Source organism: Chaetodon trifascialis, chromosome 11 (assembly GCF_039877785.1).
Source record: "Chaetodon trifascialis isolate fChaTrf1 chromosome 11, fChaTrf1.hap1, whole genome shotgun sequence".
In the NCBI taxonomy this organism is placed as follows: domain Eukaryota; kingdom Metazoa; phylum Chordata; class Actinopteri; order Chaetodontiformes; family Chaetodontidae; genus Chaetodon; species Chaetodon trifascialis.
Genome location: NC_092066.1, coordinates 23,785,038 through 23,807,343, shown reverse-complemented (window position 1 = coordinate 23,807,343; position 22,306 = coordinate 23,785,038). Strand labels below are relative to the sequence as shown.

The 22,306-nt window shown below is 42.0% G+C and overlaps 1 protein-coding gene across 1 annotated transcript in view; it reads right to left on the bottom strand.

Moving 5' to 3' along the window:
* Window positions 1-8,103: 8,103 nt before the first annotated feature.
* Window positions 8,104-22,306, bottom strand: part of LOC139338519 (xenotropic and polytropic retrovirus receptor 1 homolog) — a 41,176-nt gene continuing 26,973 nt past the window's right edge. The window contains exons 3-16 of the mRNA XM_070973603.1: window positions 20,538-20,639; window positions 20,063-20,286; window positions 18,930-19,079; window positions 18,677-18,760; window positions 17,575-17,656; window positions 16,987-17,076; window positions 15,983-16,080; window positions 15,547-15,726; window positions 14,600-14,765; window positions 14,312-14,506; window positions 13,404-13,570; window positions 13,132-13,271; window positions 12,603-12,824; window positions 8,104-12,304 (exon numbers count right to left, since the gene is read on the bottom strand). Coding sequence (XP_070829704.1) covers window positions 12,250-12,304; window positions 12,603-12,824; window positions 13,132-13,271; window positions 13,404-13,570; window positions 14,312-14,506; window positions 14,600-14,765; window positions 15,547-15,726; window positions 15,983-16,080; window positions 16,987-17,076; window positions 17,575-17,656; window positions 18,677-18,760; window positions 18,930-19,079; window positions 20,063-20,286; window positions 20,538-20,639 — 1,955 coding nt within the window. The 3' untranslated portion in view covers window positions 8,104-12,249. The remainder of the gene's footprint in view (window positions 12,305-12,602; window positions 12,825-13,131; window positions 13,272-13,403; window positions 13,571-14,311; window positions 14,507-14,599; window positions 14,766-15,546; window positions 15,727-15,982; window positions 16,081-16,986; window positions 17,077-17,574; window positions 17,657-18,676; window positions 18,761-18,929; window positions 19,080-20,062; window positions 20,287-20,537; window positions 20,640-22,306) is intronic.

Below are 22,306 nucleotides of genomic sequence, written 5' to 3'. Positions count from 1 at the left end.
GTGGAGAGGATAAGAAAAAGATATGAAGAAAGTGGTGACATTCATGACAAGCCCAGGTGAGGTAGACCCGGTTAAACAACAGTTTGAGAGGAGCGTTTGTTGTTTCGACAGGCCAGGGCCAGCCCTTTTTCAACTGCAGCAGAGCTACATGAGAACTGGTCATCAGAAACCCCTGTATCTACAAGAATGGTTTGTCGAATTCTCTCTCACGGTTGTCTCCATGGCTGAATTAGTGCTCAGAAACCAGCATTCAACAGAAGACAACAACAGAAACATGTTGCATTTGCCAAGGCCCACAGTTTGCAGAAAGGATGGACAGTGGAAAAGTGGCAGAAGGTTGATTTTTCTAATGAATCATCCATTGAACTGCATCCCAATCGCCACAAATACTGCAGAAGACCTGTTGGTACCCACATGGACCCAAGATTCACCCGGAAAACAGTCAAATTTGGTGGAGGAAAAATCATGGTTTGGGGTTACATCCAGTGTGGAGGTGTGCAAGAGATCAGCAGAGTGGATGGCAACATCAACAGCCTGCAGTATCAAGAAATCCTTGCTGCCCATTACATTCCAAACCACAAAAGTGGGTTAATTCTTCAGCAGGGTGGTGCTCCTTCTCAAACTTCAACCTCCACATCAAAATTCCAGAAAGCGAAGAAGGTCAAGATGCTCCAGGATTGGCCAGCCCAGTCACCAGACATGGACATTATTGAGCCTGTATGGGGTAAGATTAAGGAGGCGGCTTGAAAGATGAAACCAAACAATCTTGATGAACTCTGGGAGTCTGGGGGAGCAAGACTGCTTTCTTTGCCATTCCAGATGACTTAATCAATAAGTTATTTGAGTCATTGCCGACACGTATGGATGCAGTCCTCCAAGCTCATGGGAGTCATACACGATACTAATTATTTTTCCCAAGGCACCATGGCTTTATGTTCTGATGTTATTGTAGCATATTTGTGTATTCAAAATTAAGTATAATACTATCGCATATTATTTTTTTGTATGCGACAAGACTTTTGTCCAAGCAAAATCTGACCTTTCTGTTCAAATTAAATGATAAAACTCAATGAATGATACAAGACTTTATGTTGGTATAATACGCATAATCTAGAGGCCTTTGCCTTTCATATGAGCTATTTCTGATTCCAACTGATCAACTACAAGTCAAGTTATTATTTCTTGTTCCTACAACTTGGATAAGAGACAAGACTTTTGTCAGGGACTGTATGCTAAATGCATTTAGAAAATAATAACATTCATTTGTTGACATTTATCAAAAGAAAATTTGCAATATTTACAGGGTATATACAGTAATCCTTAAATTAAATTTAATGCCTTTTAATACCTTTTTTTACTACCTTCAAATTTTTTTTTTAAAACCATCACGACACTGAGTTGCAAGTGTTAATCAGCGACCTACTAACATTTACACTTTAGAACACTATACACAACAGAATAAATTTAGGGACTCACTGATGTTGACCACATATTGCACATAAAAAAAAAATAATGATTGTGCTTTACGAGTGTAAAGCATAAAACAAACTACATAAAATGTGCAACGAAGAGATAGTTTCAGCATACTGGCTGGCATTCACTGCATGAACTTTAATATATTGTAATTCTATTTTATACATCTGAACACCACTGTAAGTGAGGATACCTCCTCGATTGTCCTTCGAGGTAAAATAAAGATTGATGAAAGAGGTTTTGAGATTTTAATCTCTTTGAAAAGTAACACACTCCTGCAGTTATGATAGAAAGCTCATCCTTCTGTTTCATTATTAGATCACTACCATTGATTTGAGCTCATCACCAGAAACTGTTGACATCACAGCATGTCCTTTTTCCTCACCTTGATGATGTGCTAATTTTCCCACATGGGAGAGTTTTAATATTGTTGACCTGGACAAAACTCCTGACACAAATTAAATTTGAAAGACAAAACAATTCATGTCGCAGTGAGTATGCGGGAACACGGCTGCCTCCGTTGTTGAATAAAATAGTTGAATAGAATAGTGGGCCAAATGGATTCTAAACAGTGTTGTATACATAGCTGCGTCCTTTCGTTGTTAGCTTTACAATAAAATAAATAACTCTTCTAATGAGTGACCACAGGACACTCACTCACATATAAACTCACCTTGATGTGATGCAACAAATCATCAGCCCTTCCATGTCCCAAAAACTGAGATCCAAAGTATCTGGATTGGACATGACCATCCGCCCAGTATCGAACATGGATGTCAAGCTGTTTCTTCTTTGATGCCTGATTGAGGCTCTCATCAAACATCAATACGAATGGTCCAGCCTTGTTGATGCCATCAACAAGCTGTTTTTTGAAGAACGATGCTAGTCCAAATCTGATGATGTAACCGGTTTTGTCTTTTCCACAGGTGAATGACTTCGTTGGAGTTCAGAGGAGTTCTGGGGCTGTAACGTTGGCTTGTACCGCGGAGCTAGTTTGCGGCGGCGGTGGTGGTGGTAGTGGTGATGCAGCAGCACAGAAAGTTGAGAGTGGTAGAGTTAACTGCTGTCGCCGGCCACGAATTCCATTTTTATGCTTGATGGATTGCATATGCGACCGAAGTGTGTTAGCTTCCATCCAGTACAAGTTGATGCTTTTTTTTACAAACCGAATAATAAGCCTGCCGGTTATTCCCTACCACAGGCCTAAGCCAGTTCTTAAACGCTGGGTCTTCCAACCAGGTGTCAGAAAACTTGCATTTGCCCATGACGACGATGATGGTTCTGGACGAGATAGGCTATGCAAGCAAGTCAAATGTTAGCCAGCCAGTTGGCTAACCAATTGAGCTGAGTGCGCAGTGAGATGTCGAACGACTACTGAATATGACGTCAGCATCAAAGATAGCTTAAAAAAGATATGCTAAAGCCCACATTTAAACGAACTAACGCGAACTTTAGCACATGGAATTTCAATCAGAGTAGGACACCACATAGTCTGAAAAAATAATACCTATTTTTCCAAAAATAATACCTTTAAAACTTCATTTAACACTTTTAATGGACTTAAATTTGGCAATTTTGATTTATCATTTTTTAATACTTTTTAAAACCCCGCGGACACCCTGATTTACCTAATTATACAGAGTAAACTCACTTAATACAACTAAGTAAACAGTAAATTACTTAATATTTTGAGGAAAGCAACATTCCTGTGAAAAAACAAATCGAGTTTACTTAATGAATTGATGAAGTAACGTTTACTTAATATGGTCATGAATGTTAACTTTACTGCTACGTACATTTGACTAGATACTGGCTAGTGAGTTGTACTTGATATTAGAGCAGTAAAATTGACTTTGTGCAAATTCTTACCAGGATTTTCTCTTTCTTTCCTTTCCTTTCCATCCAATCATATCACTCGATTCTGTTCAACGTTATGAAGACTGCTTCATTACAGAATTTTATCAAGTAAATCCTACAAGTTATTTTTTTCCAGTGTACCTGAACAGCAAAGTAGCTGACCTCTGAGCTGACAGCTGCAATGCTCCACTTCATCAAAGCATAAATGACTGTTAAGAGCATCAGGTACATTCAATCAGTGTGTAACAGGCTTTCTCTCATTTGCTGGGTGTGTCAGAGGGGTTATCCAACCAGCAGTGGTTAACATTATTAATATTAAAAAGGCAGAGCACTCATGTAACATTTTGCTAGGTTTCATTGGGGCTGAAGGCTCGAGGCCTTTCCATCCAGTCATATCACTCGATTCTGTACAACATAGTGAGGACTGCTTCATTACAGAATTTTATCAAGTAAATCCTACAAGTTATTTTTCTCAGTGTACCTGAACAGCAAAATGCCTGAAAATTGTATTTAAGTACAGTACTTGAGTAGATGTAGATACTTTCCTCATCTGACATTGAAAGACAGGATCTGCAGAAGTTCTTTTTTTCAGTGTGAGATGAAGCAGCCAAGGCACTGCTTTGCATTCAAAGATCTTGTGTGTCATAGAGACATAAACATGGTTCAGAACAGAAATAAGACTCACAGTGACAAACGACTTTTGACATTAGCTGTTTTTACTGAAAAACTGTAACAGGGGTTGGTGAACCAGGCACCTCTGTAGCATCACGCTGCTACTGTACATACAAGACAACACCCACAGCACAGTCACCGATTATACAATGCTTCTAATCAATATATTCATCAATATATAACGTATTGTATAATCAACAGCTCCGGGTCACACCGTGGTGGGGTCAGAACGTGGATCAAAACGCTCTGTGTGTGTTCAGTCCTGTAAAAGCACTGGTTCTGGTACATGGAGACTAACCAGACAATTGTCTCATTTTGGCTCCATTTTGTTCCAGTTAAAGTTTCGCTTTAACTTTATGGATGTCAGAGAATTTTGATCCAAGTTGAGTTGCGTTTGTTTCTCACAACCTACTCTATGCCCCACACAGAAAGGTCTGGGCCACTGAGCTCAAAGTCTCAGATCATCAAGTATCTCAGCTGAGTTGATCAGACCAAATTACTTTCAAAAAGCAACACGTTTGTGGTATAAAAACACAATAAATGGATGAACAGCATGGTTTTATGTCTAAAACAAATCATGTCCCTCGTCCTCAGAGAGGTTCCATGTTCCAGGCCCAGAGCTCCAGTGAGTTCTGGAGGATGAGTGGTGTGTAAACAGAACTGGTGGCCAAAAGGTGTTCCAAACACACAGGAGAACACTCCATATCCTCACAGGACAGGACCACCGAACACCAAACCATTTCAAAGATCAAACTTTTGAAATTCATGACTTTTTGCTTGAGAAAAAGCCTTAGAGAAGTTTGCAACACCACCAGCAGCTGGGATGTCCTGGACCTGTAGAGTGGACAGTGTTGCCCTTCTTTCCTGTCTGAGGACAGAAAACCTCTGAGCTGACAGCTGCGATGCTCCACTTCATCAAAGCATAAATGACTGTTAAGAGTATCAGGTAAGTTCAATCAGTGTGTAACAGGTTTTCTCTCATTTGGTGGGTGTGTCAGAGGGGTTATCCAATCAGCAGTGACGCGTATTAAAAAGGCAGTGCACTCGTGTAACATTTTGCTATGTTTCATTGGGGCTGAACGGGCTCGAGGCCTTTCCATCCAATCATATCACTCTATTCTGTTCAACGTAGTGAGGACTGCTTCATTACAGAACTGCATCTTCTACACCTGCATCTGACAGTCTCTCTAAGTCTGAAGAGACCCTGGGCCTCATGCAAGAACCACTTGTATGAACGGAATCCTTCATGAGCAGCATGAACAAGCAAATTGTGAGAAATGATCACGATTTTCTCTTAGGAATGACAAAAAGCCTTGAGTGGTCCAGACCAGGTCTCTCCACAGAGGGAAAAAACTAATTTGACTTAAAAACCTTGATCTGAATGAATGAGGAGTTTAAACATGATACCAAATAAAATAAAATAAAATAAAATAAAATAAAATAAAATAAAATAAAATAAAGGGCTGCACGGTGGCGCAGCAGGTAGTGCGCGTGCCTCACAGCAAGAAGGTTGCCGGTTCGATCCCCGGGTCAGACGGGGCCTTTCTGTGTGAAGTTTGCATGTTCTTCCCGTGCATGCGTGGGTTCTCTCCGGGTACTCCGGCTTCCTCCCACAGACCAAAAACATGCTCATTAGGTTAATTGATGACTCAAAATTGTCCGTAGGTGTGAGTGTGAGTATGAATGTTTGTCTGTCTTTGCATGTGGCCCTGCAATCGGCTGGAGACCGGTTCAGGGTGTACCCCGCCTCTCGCCCATTGTAGCTGGGATAGGCTCCAGCCCCCCGCAACCCCGAAAGGGATAGGCGGTATAGATAATGGATGGATGGAAAATAAAATAAAATAAAATAAAACACATTATTTAAATAAACAACATAAAAACTAATATTCACCACATCATCATCATCATCATGTGTTTTTCTATTTGTTTGTTTTATGATTTTCTTGCCATATCTTGGCACAGGAACTTCTATAGTCTGTTAGGTCTGAGGAAGATTCTCCTACATCCCACCAACAGAGTAACATCAGCTGCTCTATGATTTTCTCTGATTTTTTTTTCCAACTTGAGACACACACACAAAAACAATTTGAGCGTTTGGATAAGAATACAAACATGCTCTTGCATGGGGCCCACTGAGCAGCTTTCCAATGAAGCAACTGATAAGATCTTGGTCAAAACCAAATGGTACAATGTGAAATGATGAAAAACCACCTTGTTGAAAATAACTACGTTGAAAAATTCCTAAGACACTCTGAAAGAACTTCTGTTTGGTCCTGCATATCACACCACTCACATCTGGGTATCATTTGAAATGTCTGAATAGTGCCGATACAGGGCCGGAGTTTGGGGAAATTTGAACATGGCTTCCTATACAATTTTTTCTACTTTGAAAATGAAATTAAATTTGACATTTCATAAACCAGATGTTTATTTTATGTTTTATGAAAAAAGATTAAAAGATTTTATGTTACCTTTTGATACTCCATGCTAAGGATACATTTCGGGTGGTAACAAAATACCCAGCCCTACCCCAGAAAGACGGACTTCATTTGACTGACTTATGGAAAAAGGGGATTAACCCGTCTGTCACATCGTCATGTAAAAGCGGTGAGGTGTTCAGTGTTAGGAATGTAGAAGCAAAAACCCAAAAAGAGAATATTTAGCATTTTAAAGCCGAAGACAACACAGTTCACAGTGATCAGATCAGAACAAAGCATGCAACACCGTTGGGCTTGGCTGTGGTATTGATGGAAAGGGGTGGGTGTTTGTGTGTGTGTGTGTGTGTGGGGGGGTCATCCTATCATCCTATTTGGCGCTGTACCCATTCAATAAAATATAAAATGTTCCAAAAAGAACTGAAAATGACCTCACTGGTAGCTCTGCTAAACTATAGCAGACCTCTGGTGTATTCAGGTAAGCAACAAGTACATTCATGGAGTGAGGTTTCAAATGGTACATTCACAAAATAACTGCTGTCCAAAAACCAAAAATAAAAAAGAAGATGTGGCAGGTGACAGGAAGCCTCTGTGCTGCTTATGAATTAGCAGGCTAAGGTGCAATTGTGCTCACAATGTCCTGAATTTAAATCTGATCACTCTCTGCTCTCCTGACACTACACAATATTCTGGTTTTAACACAGGAATGGCTTTATAATGGTCAAATTTCTTCTAAAGTAACATGACAACCTGAGGAATTACGAAAAAAACTCAAACAAATGCACTGCACATGAAATCAAACTGTTCTCTTTGGATGGAGTGTGCCTGCCAGCCAGTGCTGCTTCTAGCTGTGTGTGCGCGTGCGTGCATGCGTGCGTGCGTGCGAGAGAAAGAGAGAGAGAGAGAGAGAGAGAGAGAGAGAGAGAGAGAGAGAGAGAGAGAGAGAGAGAGAGAGAGAGAGAGAGAGAGATGAACCCCCAGTGGTGCAAGAAAAGGCAAATCTCAGAGGGGCTTCATTCATTGTTGGAAGGGAGACTAAATGAAAGCTGAAGGCAGTTCACTTCTGAAATGATGCCTTGTGTCACACTCATTGCTTTTTCTGAACCAAAATTAATTCCTCCCCACTTTTACTCATTTACTCAGATTTATACTAAGCAACATCTGTGCAGATGTATCAAGGAACAAATGTACAAATGTTCCAGGAAAATTCTTGGAAAGCTGCACCTGGTCTGTAAACCCACTGAGGGATTTTACACCAATTTACAAGACCTAAGACTTAAAGTATAAACCTGGAGGTTGTTTTCAGCTCAATGTTTATCAAGATGGGCTGCACGGTGGCCAGCAGGTAGTGCGCGTGCCCAGGTCGGGCCTTTCTGTGTGAAGTTTGCATGTTCTTCCCGTGCATGCGTGGGTTCTCTCCGGGCAACCCAGCTTCCTCCCACAGACCAAATAATGCTCATTAGTTTGATTGGTGACTCTAAATTGCCCCTAGGTGTGAGTGTGAATGGTTGTGTGTATGTGCCCTGCGATCGGCTGGCGACCAGTCCAGGGTGTACCCCGCCTCCCGTCCGTTGACAGCCGAGATAGGCTCCGGCCCCCCTGCGACCCCGAAAGGGATAAGCGGCATAGAAAATGGATGGGTGGGTTTATTAAGATCAACATTTTCCAATTCAAGCTTATTCAGTTTATAGCTTCGTCCTGGATGGGCACAGAAGTTATTATGAACCTTGAGCCACTTCCTGCACAGCCATAGACTGATTGTCACCTTGTCAGCTACCTACACTGTAGCACCTTAATGGCCCGGTCACAACACAATGTGGCACAGCCAGACTACAACGCAAAATATCTGGGCATAGGAAATATGGAAAATAAGCTGACAGCTTCCTTCACTTAAGAATCTCCATCCCCTCCAAGGTCAGCACTGTCAAAAGGGCTTGCTATTGGTCAATGCCATAAATTCACTAGTCAAAGTAGAACTCAATGAGCCACAAGCTAATTCACTGATTAGACCCATTCTATGGTAATGAACTGACACTGCAGCTCCCTCTTCCTGTATTCAATTATGGTGTCAGCAGGCCTTAAAGCTGCTGCTTTGAACCCAGAGAGAGAACAAAGGGGCTGAGCTGTGTGCAACTGCATGGTATGGAATGATAGTGTAGATCATCAACATGTCAAGGTGCAGAAAGAATTATAGTTACATAAAGACAACACTCAAAGTGTGGTGCAATAAAAAGAACAAAACCATAAAACTCACTGGCTGTGTTTGCATCTTTGAAAACATCTGCAACCAGCACAGATGATCCGGCTAAGACTTCAACATGGTTTCATGTTGTGCGACCAACTGACACATCGGTGGGACTTATCAGAAATCACCAGGAAATGTGATTATTTCAACTGTCAAACAGATGGAAATGCAAGACATGCTGCGTCAAACAAGCGTCCAGCCAATCAGAAGCTCTACAGATGAACACATTCCCCACAGCTCACACAGGACACGTCCAATAAAAAAGCCCTGACTTCTTTAGACCTATCAAATATTGCTCCTTTTTATCATTATTCTTGTTTTATAAGACATTATATATCTAATGTTACTAATGGCCTACAATGTTCTTCATCATGTTGAATGTAACGTATTTGTATCTGCTGTTACTAAACAGCAAAAATCCAACACACAATAAGAAAAGCTGACAGTATGGGAATGTTAGCATGCAGTAAGAGATGATAGTGGACATGAGGAAAACAGGTGAACGTGAGCTCCAGTAACTCAGCTCAGGGACCTTTTAAAAATCCAAAACTTGGCACAAGAAGCTTGTCAAGTTTCTAACATTAAGAAACATCTTCAACAAACTGTTTGTTCCTTCTTGCATGTGTAACGACTAAACTGGCAATAACTCTGCTGCCCCTGCTAGTTAGACCAGTAACAGATTAACAGTGCATTTTCTCATGTTAGATACCCAAATAAAGCATTCTCCAAAACACTGATAGATTTCACCTCTCAGCCCTCAAGTAGTTGTTCTACTGTATATTTTAACAAGCTCCATAAAAAAAAAAATGAAACAAGTGATGAAAACTAAAACTACTAGAACTAAAATGCTAGTTTGGCAGTAAAGTGCACATAATTCTTGAGAGACTTATTGCTGGCAGGTAACAGACTTCAATCAGGGATTTCTGAAGGACTTCAGAAGTCAGTCAGTCAGTCTCATTTACTCTATTCAAGCTATTAACAAATTCATGACAAGGAAGCAGAATGTTTGTGTTAAATGGCTGATTCATAAAACCAATGAGTAGAAAAAAATAAAGCCAAAAGAGAACCTCTACTTTCAGTTCAGTTCAGTTCAGATCACAACAGGAGCTGATTGTGACCAACCAGCCATACACTGCATCACTGTGTCAACCACATTAGGAATGTGAAAAACAAAAAGCCACAAAACTCGTATCTTCGCTCTGTTAGAAAACATTTTCCAGTGTAATCAACTACCTGTCTTCACCCAACGATGGAAGATGGTTTCATTTTGTAGCTCGAATGATTTGGTGGCACAGACTGACACCAGTGACTGCAGTGTGGCCACACGATGAACTGTCTGTGACACAAGTTTACCAGTGTGCAGGTGATGTGATGGTGACTGTGTCAACCCCCTTACTGATGGAGACAAACACACCAAACCACAGCCAAGCCCCGAAGACTGCTGGCCACTGAAGAAAATTAACTCAAAGTTTGTCTTTTCCATTTTTCCTAACAATGTTAAGCTGCAGCCAATGAAACACAACACTTCCTGTCGATGCATCCACATTAAAAGCCCCCCAATAACAGAAGGGCAGGAATACCTTTAATGTAATGTAGAATTCTGCAGCACGTGGTGAGTTTCACTGATGGCAGAGCAGCAACGGTTGGGGAAAAATGGAAAAGTAACTGGACTGGAATTAACAGATGAAAGAAAACAGCATTTATGTTAAAGAGAAAGAGTTTGCCTTAACGGGGAAGCAGAGGAAATCAGGGATAACAGACCAAATAAAGTCCTGGTTCTCTCTGCCACTGAGGTAACATTTCTTTAAACCAACACTTGGAGTGTTTATGGAACCTGAGTTATTCCAGCACACACCTCCTGAGTGTAAACTCATCAGATTCACTCCCACACGATCCTTCCGCACCACCACAGCAGCTGGAAGAGCCGCTTCATCCAGATTCAACATTCAAATCCCTTTGATTGGGACAGTTTGGACCCGTATGTGACAGACAGGTGACCTCCTCCCTTTTCATTACTGTGGCATTTCAATGAAGCAGTTTAACAGATGAAAGTCATTAACCAAAAGTCTTCATTTTTTCAAGCAAGATTCAGGGGCAGCATCAACATTTCTTGGGACTCGTTTAAGATGTGGACTGACAGGTGGTGTTTAGACGTCTCTCCCACTCATACATACATGAAAAAGCTGGCATACATTCAGCAAAACCATTTCCAGAGGGAGTATGCTCTTTCCACACAGGGTGACTGGGAGTTCCTGCTGGATGATTAAGATGACCTTCATGTTCTTCCGGAAACAAAAGTTAGATTTCCTTCTCAGCTCCAGAGCTGAACAGTCATTCCAGCTGCTGTTCCACACAGTCTGAACTCAGCACTTCGTATTTCTTTTAAGGAGTATTTGATATTTCTGAATATTTTCAATCCACCTACTTTGGTCCGTCTCATATTTACAACCATGGTTACAAATAATCACTAGTCTATGTATGTGTGTTTTCCTACCAAGGTCTCAGTGTTGCACATCCACATTAAATGACTGTTTGTGTGTGTGCCAACACACAACAGCCATTTCACTCCAATTCACTCTTCCAACAAAGTGCGTTTCTGTATGTGTGTGTGTGTGTGTGTGTGTGTGTGTGTGTGTGTGTGTGTGTGTGTGTTTCTAAAGCGTGTAAGGTGCAGGTAGGCAGCTCTGTGATGATTTGAAGGGGCAAGCTGAAGAGCAAGGGAGTCAAGCCAGTGACTAATTGGCATTATCAAATATTTGTCAGCATAGTCTGTTGGCCGGTGTAAACACCAAGAGTCGCAAGGCCTGAAAAGTCACCAAAGAAGAGGAAGAGGATACTTTTCAACCGTTCTCATTCTCTTATTGCAAATAAAGGGGGCTTTAGGATCCTTCTGAGGACCAAATTACAGGTTGACTTGAGATCTGTTGAGGTGTGAATGGTACATCATTTACAGGCTTTTCTCTAAGCGTTACCTGGATGCTGGGAGTGTAGGTGGAGACTAATAGCTAAAGGCGGGGAGAAAACCTTTTGGTCCTCATCAGCAGTAGGACTGAAGTTGTCGGCCGCTCCCTGTGCAGGGGCTGTGTGGCACCGAGAGGGAGCAGGGACACTTTCTGTCAGGGTGATCGGCTTGCGTTCCATTTAGCTGCGTTGTTCATGCTTGGCTGAGGCTTTGTGGAGAGCCCAAGCAATGGCTAAGGAGTGGGTGTGTTTAAAGAGTCCACCTGTGGGTGGCTGTGGATGAAAGGGAAGTTCTTCACCCACTGCTTGGGTAAGGTAGAGTTTAAGTGACAAGCCTACCCCTGGTTATTACTGAAGGTAGGAGCAAGAGTTCAATGACCATGTTGCTGGGTTGTTTGTTCAAGAGGCGCAAGTTCCTCCCTTGAAATAGCTCTGAACCCAAGCAGAGGCTCATGCATTGGAGACAGGATTATGTAGGCATGAGAGTTTCAAACTTGTTCATGGTTGAGAGTTCAACGCCCAACTCGCCAGGTAATTCCTCGGTTAGGAGGTGGAGTTTCCTCCTTTGAATAGATTCTGGACCCAGGCGAGGGGCGTGGCCTGATGTCAGGAGTCATCATCGGTGTCCTCTATCAAAACCTTGGTGTCACGGGTCTTGGACCTGAAGTGAGGAAAAGGAACAAAGTGTTTACACTACTGACTCACACTATGTGGGGTTACAGCAAAGGTTAGCACGTGTTGTTTTGTTTAACTAATATTAGGAGATTGTGGCACTTACTGGTCTGTATGGGTGCACAACCTGAAATGCATGTTTGAAAACCCTTCTTAAATTCAGTTCTTTCAAACTCCAGGCTCCAGTTGTGATACAGGTTTTAAATTTGTTATAAATCTACAGCTTCCATGCCCACTCTGCAGTACCCCATCACTTTCACGTGGTTGCATCGGTTGTTAACACTCACTGTGAGGCCAGTCGTGGCCTGCGTAGACTCATGCTGTAGCTCCTCTTCCAGCTCTTCTTGCCCTGACGGTTCCTGACTCCGTCCTCCTGGTCCATCATCTGCTCCAGCAGGGTCTGGTCATCAGCATTGAGCGGAGCCACGCTGATGTCTCTGACAGCCCTGAACTCACCACAGTTATTCAGGTGTTCATTCTCCAGTCGGAAGAAGTTCCACACAAAGCGTCTGGGAAGGAGAAACGCTGCCTGTCAGTGGCCAATTTTACTTCCATACTCGGGGTCACATATTTTCATTTTCGTCATCACATAGAGTGAAAAAATGTTTTCTTCCAATAATTGACAAGATCATTAGATAATATTTCAATGAAAAATCCAACATTTTATTTTATGATAATGATAATTCATGTTAGTTAGAAAAAAAGCTGCTGAAGCAGTGTGAGCAGTGGTGCATTCTGTATCTGAAATGCAGCACAAGAAAGGAAAGAAGGAAAGGATAAAAGAGAAAAGTCAGAGAACAGAGTGACTGTGTATACCTAAAGACCTCCATTGGGGCCAGTACAGTTGCCAGTATGTCAGAGATGCCGTGAAACCCAGAGACTGTGCTGAGGGAGACCGTTAAAGTCCATGAAAAACGCAACAGCACATCCTCCACGATGGCACTGTAGTAATAGGCCTGGAGGGACAGACAGAGAACAAGAGGAACACAACATTTGTTAACACGTCATCATATGATAGTTTTCTCAGAGACTCCTATTCAAAGGCTCAAACTCAACACACGGAGGCTCCTCCCTGCGTGGAGAAATACCTTATGTGGGTAGACGATCTCCTCTCTAAGAAAGGTATTCTCTCCTGCATTGCGGTCAAACAGGCCCCAGTCCATCTTCAGATCCCAGACCAGTGTGTAACATGAGCTGACTACTAAACAGCTGATATACAGGTAGAAGAAGATCTGGGTGTCAGCGTGGTCTTCAGCTGTGGAGGAGAGAGACACAGAAAGATGGGTGTGAGGTCAAAGATTGGTTTTCTAATCACCCAGACACCTGCATGGAGAAAAAAACAATACAACAGGAAAGCTTCTTTACAGTAAATATACAGTGACCACCCAGAAGCAGCAAGGCCTCACTGGGAAAAGGAGGAAATAACACATTGCTGGCTGAGGATTAAGACATTCTTCTCAGAAGGCTCTTAAAGAATAGCTGACAGTCGATAGTGTTGGTGGCAGTGAGCATGGTTAAGAAAATAGAAGATGAAAAAATGAAATTACAGGAACAAAAGCCAAGATGAAGTCTGAGTAAAAGCTAGAAGGTACCATGAAGGGTTTTCTAAAAGCTGGCATTCAAATTATGCTGGCACGAGTAAGCATCAGCGGCATACTGAGTAAGGGATGTATTCAACCTTGATGGACTCATAGCCAACCAGAAAAGAAAAGAATTGTACCCTTTGAGCTGCTGGGAGGCTTTTAATGTGAAGCATGTCTGCATGAAGTGTTGCATTAAATTGTTTGATGCAACTGGAATGAATGAATTTCTGAAGAAAATGTTTTTTCCAGTTGTGACTGTGAATCTTGTTTTCTTATCACTTTTTTTCCAGGAGCAGTGTTCTTGTTCTGATGAAATTGTACAATAACCAGAATGTATCAAGCAACAATAAAGGTCTGTCTTCAATAAAGGCCTGCCGCGCTCTGTACTGGGTATTCCATAAAGCTGTATGTACCTTTATGTGTGCTGTACAGTGCAGCAAAGGTGACAACAAAGAAGGAAGTGGAGTATTTCCCAGCATTGACCAGGTGAGGGAAGGCCCGTTTGGTGTCACGGTAACGTCGCAAACACTGGACGAATCGGAACCAAGCAGGAAGACACTGGATCACCGCACGGACACCGTAGGAGTAGGAATTACACACATCTTTGCCTGCAGAGAATGACACACACACAGTGTGGACATGATGAGGTGAGATGGATCAGAGCTGTGGTATTCTGCTTCCACTGAACGGTTTAGTCTTACCTGAACTGCTGATGAGTCCATCATGTTTTTTCCATTCTAGCTCAAAGCTGTAGAAACAGATCATGTACTCCAGGTCCATCAGAACCACCCCCAGAGAGTTCAACTGGTCAGCCAGCCAGAAGTCTGCAAAGCCAACACGATGAAAGGGAGCCGTCACCACTCGAAACTGTGGAAGAAAGGGACAGAGAGGACAGTGTCAGAGTCAGGAGAAGTTTCCCTTCAGAATCGTTTGTATGCTCAGTCAAGGTGGATTAAAGCTCCTCCTCCTTTCACTCATTGATTTAAAGGGGAGTTCACTTGGATTTGCTATGTATTTTGGGTGCTGTGATGGACTAAACTGGTGTTCAAACATATTTTAAATCACACTGCTGTGGTGCCTGATAGCCTTAATCATGCTGTTCAACCAAATGCACCAACATTTTCTGCATCCAAAATTCTGATAAACTCAGCTTTGGCAACAAATACACCAGCCTCAACAACCACCCTCATTCAACGGCATTCCAGCATTCATAGCAGGAGAATATATGGCTGATCTCTGTTTTGATTTTAGAGCAGAAGAACTCACCTACATGAAACCAGTAATTTATCATTTGATTAGTTCAAAAGTTAGTTGCAGCCCTTTATTTACGGCCATATCTGCACAGAAAAACAGGAGAGCCACATCGGTTTTAACCTCATTGACCTTTATGGACAAGGAAGGAATATGTATTACTTCTTATGGATGGGCTACCTGCTCCTCAGCCAAAAAACTCAAGCTAGATGCAAGAAAGAGCAACTTCTTTTCCTAGAGATGTCGAATAGAGGATCTTTCAAACCATTTCAAGCAAACTTGAACTTGTGAACTACAAAGACCAAATCAAATGTACTGTACAGTCGCACAAGAGATGAACAGTGGTGACAGAAAAACAAACATAAAGTCAGTATAAATTGTAATTGAGTGATGGTACCAAGAGTTTGAGCAGCCAGAAGCGTGACTTGTAGTAGCAGGTTTTGAAGGGGTTGATGAGGAAGAGGAGGAAGAGGCCGTAGAGAGCCAGAGGGTTAGCCTGCATTGGTACCAGGATGCTATCACTGAACAGACAGGACAGCAGGCTGACGCACCACAGCACCCCCAACAGACCTGCAATCTGCACACACACAGACACACACTTCACTTCAGGCCGGAAATCCAGAACGACTGTCCAGCATACGAGCTCCTGTAAAAAAACAACTAACAGAAAAGCTCATGGCATCAAAGTCAACTTATTTCCACATCTTAATGTGAGCTGAGACTCTTGAGCCATTTGTTGTGTGTGTTTGTTTGTTAGACGTGTGTGTGTGTGTGTGTGTGTGTGTGTGTGTGTGTGTGTGTGTGTGTGTGTGTGTGTGTGTGTGTGCTCGGACCTCAAACAGATGTTGGTGGGACAGGTTGTTTCTGGGGTTGAGTTCAAATATGAGCACATGGTTAACTCCTGCCTGCCTCCAGCCATAGGTGTTGATGCCTGGAAGATAAAAATCATGAAGCTTAGGTGGCAAGGAAGTGTGTGTGTGTGTTTGTGTGTTTGTGTGTTTGTGTGTGTGTGTGTGTGTGTGTGTGTGTGTGTGTGTGTGTGTGTGTGTGTGTGTGTGTGTTGTTATGTTGTCACGATTCCAAAATACAAAACTAGTATTAAACTCAATATCTCTTTCAACACCACAGTAAAAACAAAAAGTCCTTGGGACACAAAATCAGATCTTTTTTTGGTTTTTATCAACATATTTGTAATAATGTTAACAGTGATGGATAAGGACCAGCTGATTTTGTGGGTTGAAAATCTGACTACATGGGGTGCCCCTATAGCTCAGCTGGTAGGGTATGCGCCCCATGCATCAAGGCTGCTAGTCCTCTGCAGTGGCCACATGCTCGACTCCCACCTGCGGCTCATTTGCTGCGTGTCGTCCCCTCTCTACCCCCTTTCCTGTCATACCTTCAGCTGTCTCTATAATTAAGGCTAGAAAAGCCAAAAAAAAAAATTAAATGAAAATCTGACTGCAGATCTGTCTACTATCAAATAATGAGATTGTATCGTTTTAAACAGATGGTATCGAAAAAGCATCAGTACTTTTGACAACCTCACTCTATGTGTGTATGTGTGTATCCTTTACAATGGGTAGCTGAAACTGTTGTTTCTGTAAAATTAAGTCAGTCAGTTCACACAGTCTGAACTCAGCATATCAGTTGCGGATATTATTGACATATTATCAGGATACAACAATGCTTGTTTTCTTAAAATCGGCTTCCTGAATGGAATGCACAGAAATTTGCTTCCCAACTCAGCATCATGGAGTGTGTGTGTGTGTGTGTGTGTGTGTGTGTGTGTGTGTGTGTGTGTGTGTGTGTGTGTGTGTGTGTGTGTGTGTGTGTGTACCTAACAGGAAGAGGAATTCTATTAACAAGAATCCTCCTCTGTAGATCCTGACCATAGGCCAAACATCAGCGCTACGGATCACCACAGCTCCTAGAGACGGGGACAAAGACATGCACAAAGAAGGGATGATGTAATGACAGAAAGAAACCAAGGAAAAATGAAAAGTGCAGGGGGTGAGAGGCAGATCTTTCAGTATGAACTACTTTAGAAGGCAGCAGAGTTCATGTTTCATAAGCCTAATTTTTACATACATACATATATACACACACACACACACGTATATATGTGTGTGTATAATTTTTTATTTTTTTTTTTATTTTTTTTTTAGGTATTGGCATTGAAAAGTCTTGATGCGGTGTTTCAGTTTTATCTTCCTGAAACTCGAGTACAGTGTGTTCTGCTGTGTCCAACGCTAACCAAAATACTGAAAGTAAAGTAAAACCTGAGTCACTAGATGATTAAACGTTTCAAACCTTGAAATCTCAAAATATTCTTAGATGCATAATTCATGTTCCACCTCTCGTTTGAGGACTGTGTGTGTGTGTGTGTGTGTGTGTGTGTGTGTGTGTGTGTGTGTGTGTGTTTTACCTGTAATGACCACAGTGACAATTAAGACAAGGAACACTCCACAGTAGAGGCCAACTCTAAAGGTGGTCCAAGCAGGAGCAGGCTGCAGGCAGACAGAGACACAGTCAGCACCTCAGAGCAGTACAGTTTGATGAGCATGTCAGACTGTAACAGCCCAGTTGTCAAAGAGGTGGTACATGGCACAATGACAACATTTTCACTCCATTTAAATACAGGCTGAACTATAAACAAAACCTGCTCACTGTAATAATGCTAACCATATTTATGCCAGTGGAATTAAAAACAATGGACAAGCAAAACATAACTGGGTCATCTTTCAGTATTGAGATGCTTCTCTGAGCTTGTTGTTCAGCACACAAACAAATAAGTAAAGTATTAAACTAATAGTGTGCTTGAAATCCCACTCACAACTTCTTTTTAATGCAAGCATCACACATGAGCAAAACAAGAAATAAATCAAGGCCTCGGTGTGTAAAAACACATTGTAACGTTGTCTATTTGTGTGGATAAAGTCTGAACTCTGCACTACTGCAGGATGTTATTAAACTGAGCATTTAAGAGGAGATATAACTTTATTGATCCCACACCAGGGAAAATAAAAATGAATTTATGCCAATGACAGACAGATGTTAAAGGAGGGAACAGGAAAGGGAGGAGGGAAAGAGACAAGAAGTTTAGAGATCGATGTTTTTTATGGGGTTATAGAAAAGAAAGTAAGTTAAAAAAAAAATCACATTTAATTTTCTTTTCTCCAGGAAATCAAAACCTGTTTTGCCTAACTGTTGGAACAATGAACGTCCATGTCTGGGTGGTCATAAATCTTGACAATATAAGTGGTGCATTTGGTCAGTCATGCTTCTGTTGTGGTTAGGAAGGGGAACTTCCTGTGGGTGAAAGTTTGATTTTTGTGCAATAAAAGGATCACAGAAGCACGTCAACAGCAGGCTTTGGTTTTCTGATTGTTCACAGAAGCAGTTCAAGTGACAGTGCCAAATGTGCAATATCTATGACTTAATACTGTGTGTGTGTGTGTGTGTGTGTGTGTGTGTGTGTGTGTGTGTGTGTGTGTGTGTGTGTGTGTGTGTGTGTGTGTGTCTCTGACCTGTGCAGCTCCCAGAGGAGGTACCCTCAGCCTCTTCATGGCCCTCTGCCTGTCACCACCCTCCAACTCAGTTGTTACCAACGCCTGAAAAGCAAAGAATTTTGAGGGCTGCTCTCTTCCTAACTGATAATAAATGATAATAAGTCTTCCTGTTACTTTTGAATTGTAATGGCATGACATTGTCCAGCCTGCTTTAGTTATACTGTAAGTATAGCAGTGCTAATGAAGCGTGTGAACTGGAGCGTGTGTGCACCTCAGTCTCAGAGATGAGCTGTGTGATTTTCTTGCATGTGTAAAATGGAGCCACTTCAACATGGGCCACCCTCCAATCAGCCCCCCTCGACGTCTCCAAAATCTTGTCATGCTTCTTCAGGATCTTCCTGAAACCTGTGAAGTTCAGGTTCTACAGAGACAGAGCGGGAAGGAGAAAGGCATTTCAGAAGAGAACAATCCAGTCTGTCAAAACTACAAATGAGCTTAAGACAGGCATGTCCAAACTATTCCACAAAGGGCGAGTGGCTGAAGGTTTTCTTTCCAACCAAGCAGCAGCACACCAGACTTGACTCATTTCATCAGCTGATCTCAGTCTTCAGACAGCTGATTGGTCAGACTGCATCCTCTTGATTGGTTGGAGGAAAAACCTGCAGCCACACAGCCCTTTGTGGAATAGTTTGGACATGCCTGGCTTAAGAGGATGAGAGGCTCCACATGTCCTACAGCAGTTTGGTAAAGCAGGTAAAAATGCACAGTGAGTGTGCAGTATAACCTGTTCAGCATTGACTGAGATAATAGTGGTTTGATCTACACAAATAATCATAATCACATCCTAATGAGGATGATTCTACTCATTACTAAAGGCTCTTTTCATTGATCTGTTGCTTTGGCTACTGAAAGCACTGGAACAAGCTATAAACACAACATCTGACATATTATAAAGCAACAATATAGCCAACAGTTGTGTATGTACACATCTAGCAGATAGAGAGCAACATCAGCATGCATACGGAGGCATGGAAGTAGTAGTAGTAGTTGCTCTAGCTCCACCAACTCCTGAGGGATCTGGCTCTTCAGCTGCTAAATGCTCCACTATGTTCACCAGTTTTGTCTTCTGGTGCTGGGCAGGTAGTGTAAAGTGGGTTTTGGAGGTTTTTTCCACAGTAGACCAGTGAAAGAGCAGCAAAACAGTTAAGTTGCAGGCATACTAAAACAGTGAGCTTAAAATAAAAGGCTAAAGAGCTGAGTGGAACTGCAGAGCTGCTGATAAATCTTTAAATAAAGACAAAGAAAGAACAAAAATGTCTTCATGAGGAGACTGGATTATTTAATCAAGCTGTGTTTCTTTGTTTGCCTACTGTTGAGATGACATTGGTGCTTGTGAATGTGCACCTGATAGTTCTGCAGCAGTATGAGGCTGAGGTAGAACTCAGAGAAGGCCAGCTGCAGGTCCTTTATGTTTCTGTGTTTGCATCGCTCCTGCTGCGACAGGGCGAACACTGTCTTCCTCCTCCTCAGGCCCCGCCCATTAGCCCAGCTCTCCCTCTGGGCATCCAAAGATGACTGCAGCTCGTTCTGCAGCGTGGCGAATCGCCGCTGAGCTTCAGCCAGCTTTTCTAGAGAGCAGGAAGGAGATGAAGATGATTTTAGAGACCGAAAACCACTGCAGGATAATGAGCACCACACTGTCAGAGCTACATCTGAATGAATGATTTTCAGCTCTAATGTATGTGACTATGTGTGTGTGTGTGTGTGTGTGTGTGTGTGTGTGTGTGTGTGTGTGTGTGTGCGCATGTGTGTGTGCGCATGTGTGTGTGCGCATGTGTGTGTGTGTGTGTGCGCGCACTGGCATTAGTTGTATCATTACCAGAGTAGAAGGTGTTGATCTTAGCCAGTTCTTTTTCACAGGTCTGGAAGAATTTCTCCTCAAACTTGGCATAGTACCTCTTAACTGTATCTTCATCTGTGACTGCAAGAAGATAAGAATTGTTATGATTAGTGAACCTCAAACAACGGAGTGAACACCATTTGTCTGACATCACTGATTAACCCACCTTAATGGACAGGGATGTAGGTAGAAAATGAACAGGAGGGCAGACAGGGAAGGTGAAGAGAGGACAGCAAAGGCAGAATAAGGACAAGTGTAGACAGAGGACTGAGTATGTGAATGTAAAATCCCATGTTTTGTGCAGCCAGGTTCTGCACTGTCCTGCTCTGACCAGCAGATGGAGCAGTGAGACAGCAGCAGGCCAAGCTGCCTGCACAGCAGTTTTCAGAAGCTGCTGGATAGTTTTCAGAAGCTGCTGGATTCTCCGTTGTTTTCCATGAACTTCAAGTTTCAACCACCATCTTTTCAGTTTTAATTTATTGAGACTGATATGCTTGAGACTCTGTAACTCTTCTCATTTATATACATTACAAGTTTTACACAGTTGACATGCTGCTTTTCATAAGGAACTCTATGCAACACTACTAAAATGCCTTGACTACATCTGCATAAATACAGTGTTGAGATGATGACGACTCTCTATAAAGTCAGCCCCTCTTGACTCCTCCAAAATCTTTTGCAATCATATAAAAAAAAATATTTGGCAAAAACACTAAATACATGTGAATGTGTGGCAACGGTAAAGAAATTAAAGGCCATCATACATCTATAAATAAACAAAGATTTCTACAGAAATAATACATACACACAAAGCAATAAGGCCATACATAATGGCCAGGTGATGTGACAGGCTTCCCTTTGATCCTGACCAATCACAGCCTCACAGGTCCACTGACATGAAATACAACATTCCTCTTCCACAGTTAAGATGAGCTCTGACCTCCTATTGCCCCACTTAGCAGAACAGCACTGTAAAGTCTTAAAATTTGTCTTGTTTAGGTCACTGATTTCTGAAAACGCCTTTCAAATTTTTGTATATGTGTGTATTTGTAAAATGGAGCCTTTGTGAAATGATGACATCAACACCTCAATTTGCACATACCCACTGCTGCTTTGTGTGATGAGCCTATGCCTGAAACAACAACAACAATGGATGGACTACTGGTTTGTTTACATTTGGTCAGCACTGCCAGGCTCTGTGCCAGAAAGTGCTTAAATAGAGGTGAAGAAATAGGTGTCAAGTAACTATGAGTGAGTTACGGTAATAATTGGCTCTTATTGTTTGTGTTTTCAAGTTACTACTGCCAAAGGGAAACTACACTGCCAATGCACGCTTAGTATGTTCTTCTGCTATTCTGCATCACCACCTACAGATCCAGCATGCCTGTTTTAGTATCAAGCAAAGGTCAGTGGACAAGAATTTGTTTTTAAACAGATTGACGGAATACATTCACTTTCAGAAATACCTGTATATGTGTAGACAAGACCTTAGACTGCGTGACAACAAGGATTATATAAGTTAATTGCTTGTCATGACTGTATGTGTATATCAGGTTTAGGCACATCAGATTGTGCAATGAATGCATGTTGAATGGAATCACTCAATGTGAACAGACAAAGTATAAGAGAGCAGGAGCTCATCATCAGTTCCCATCATCCATCTGCACCGCTCTCATGTTTTGAATTTGCAGCATAATAATAAACAAGCTTTGGCCAACGTCTTTTTCATTTGCCTCCGTCATTGGCTG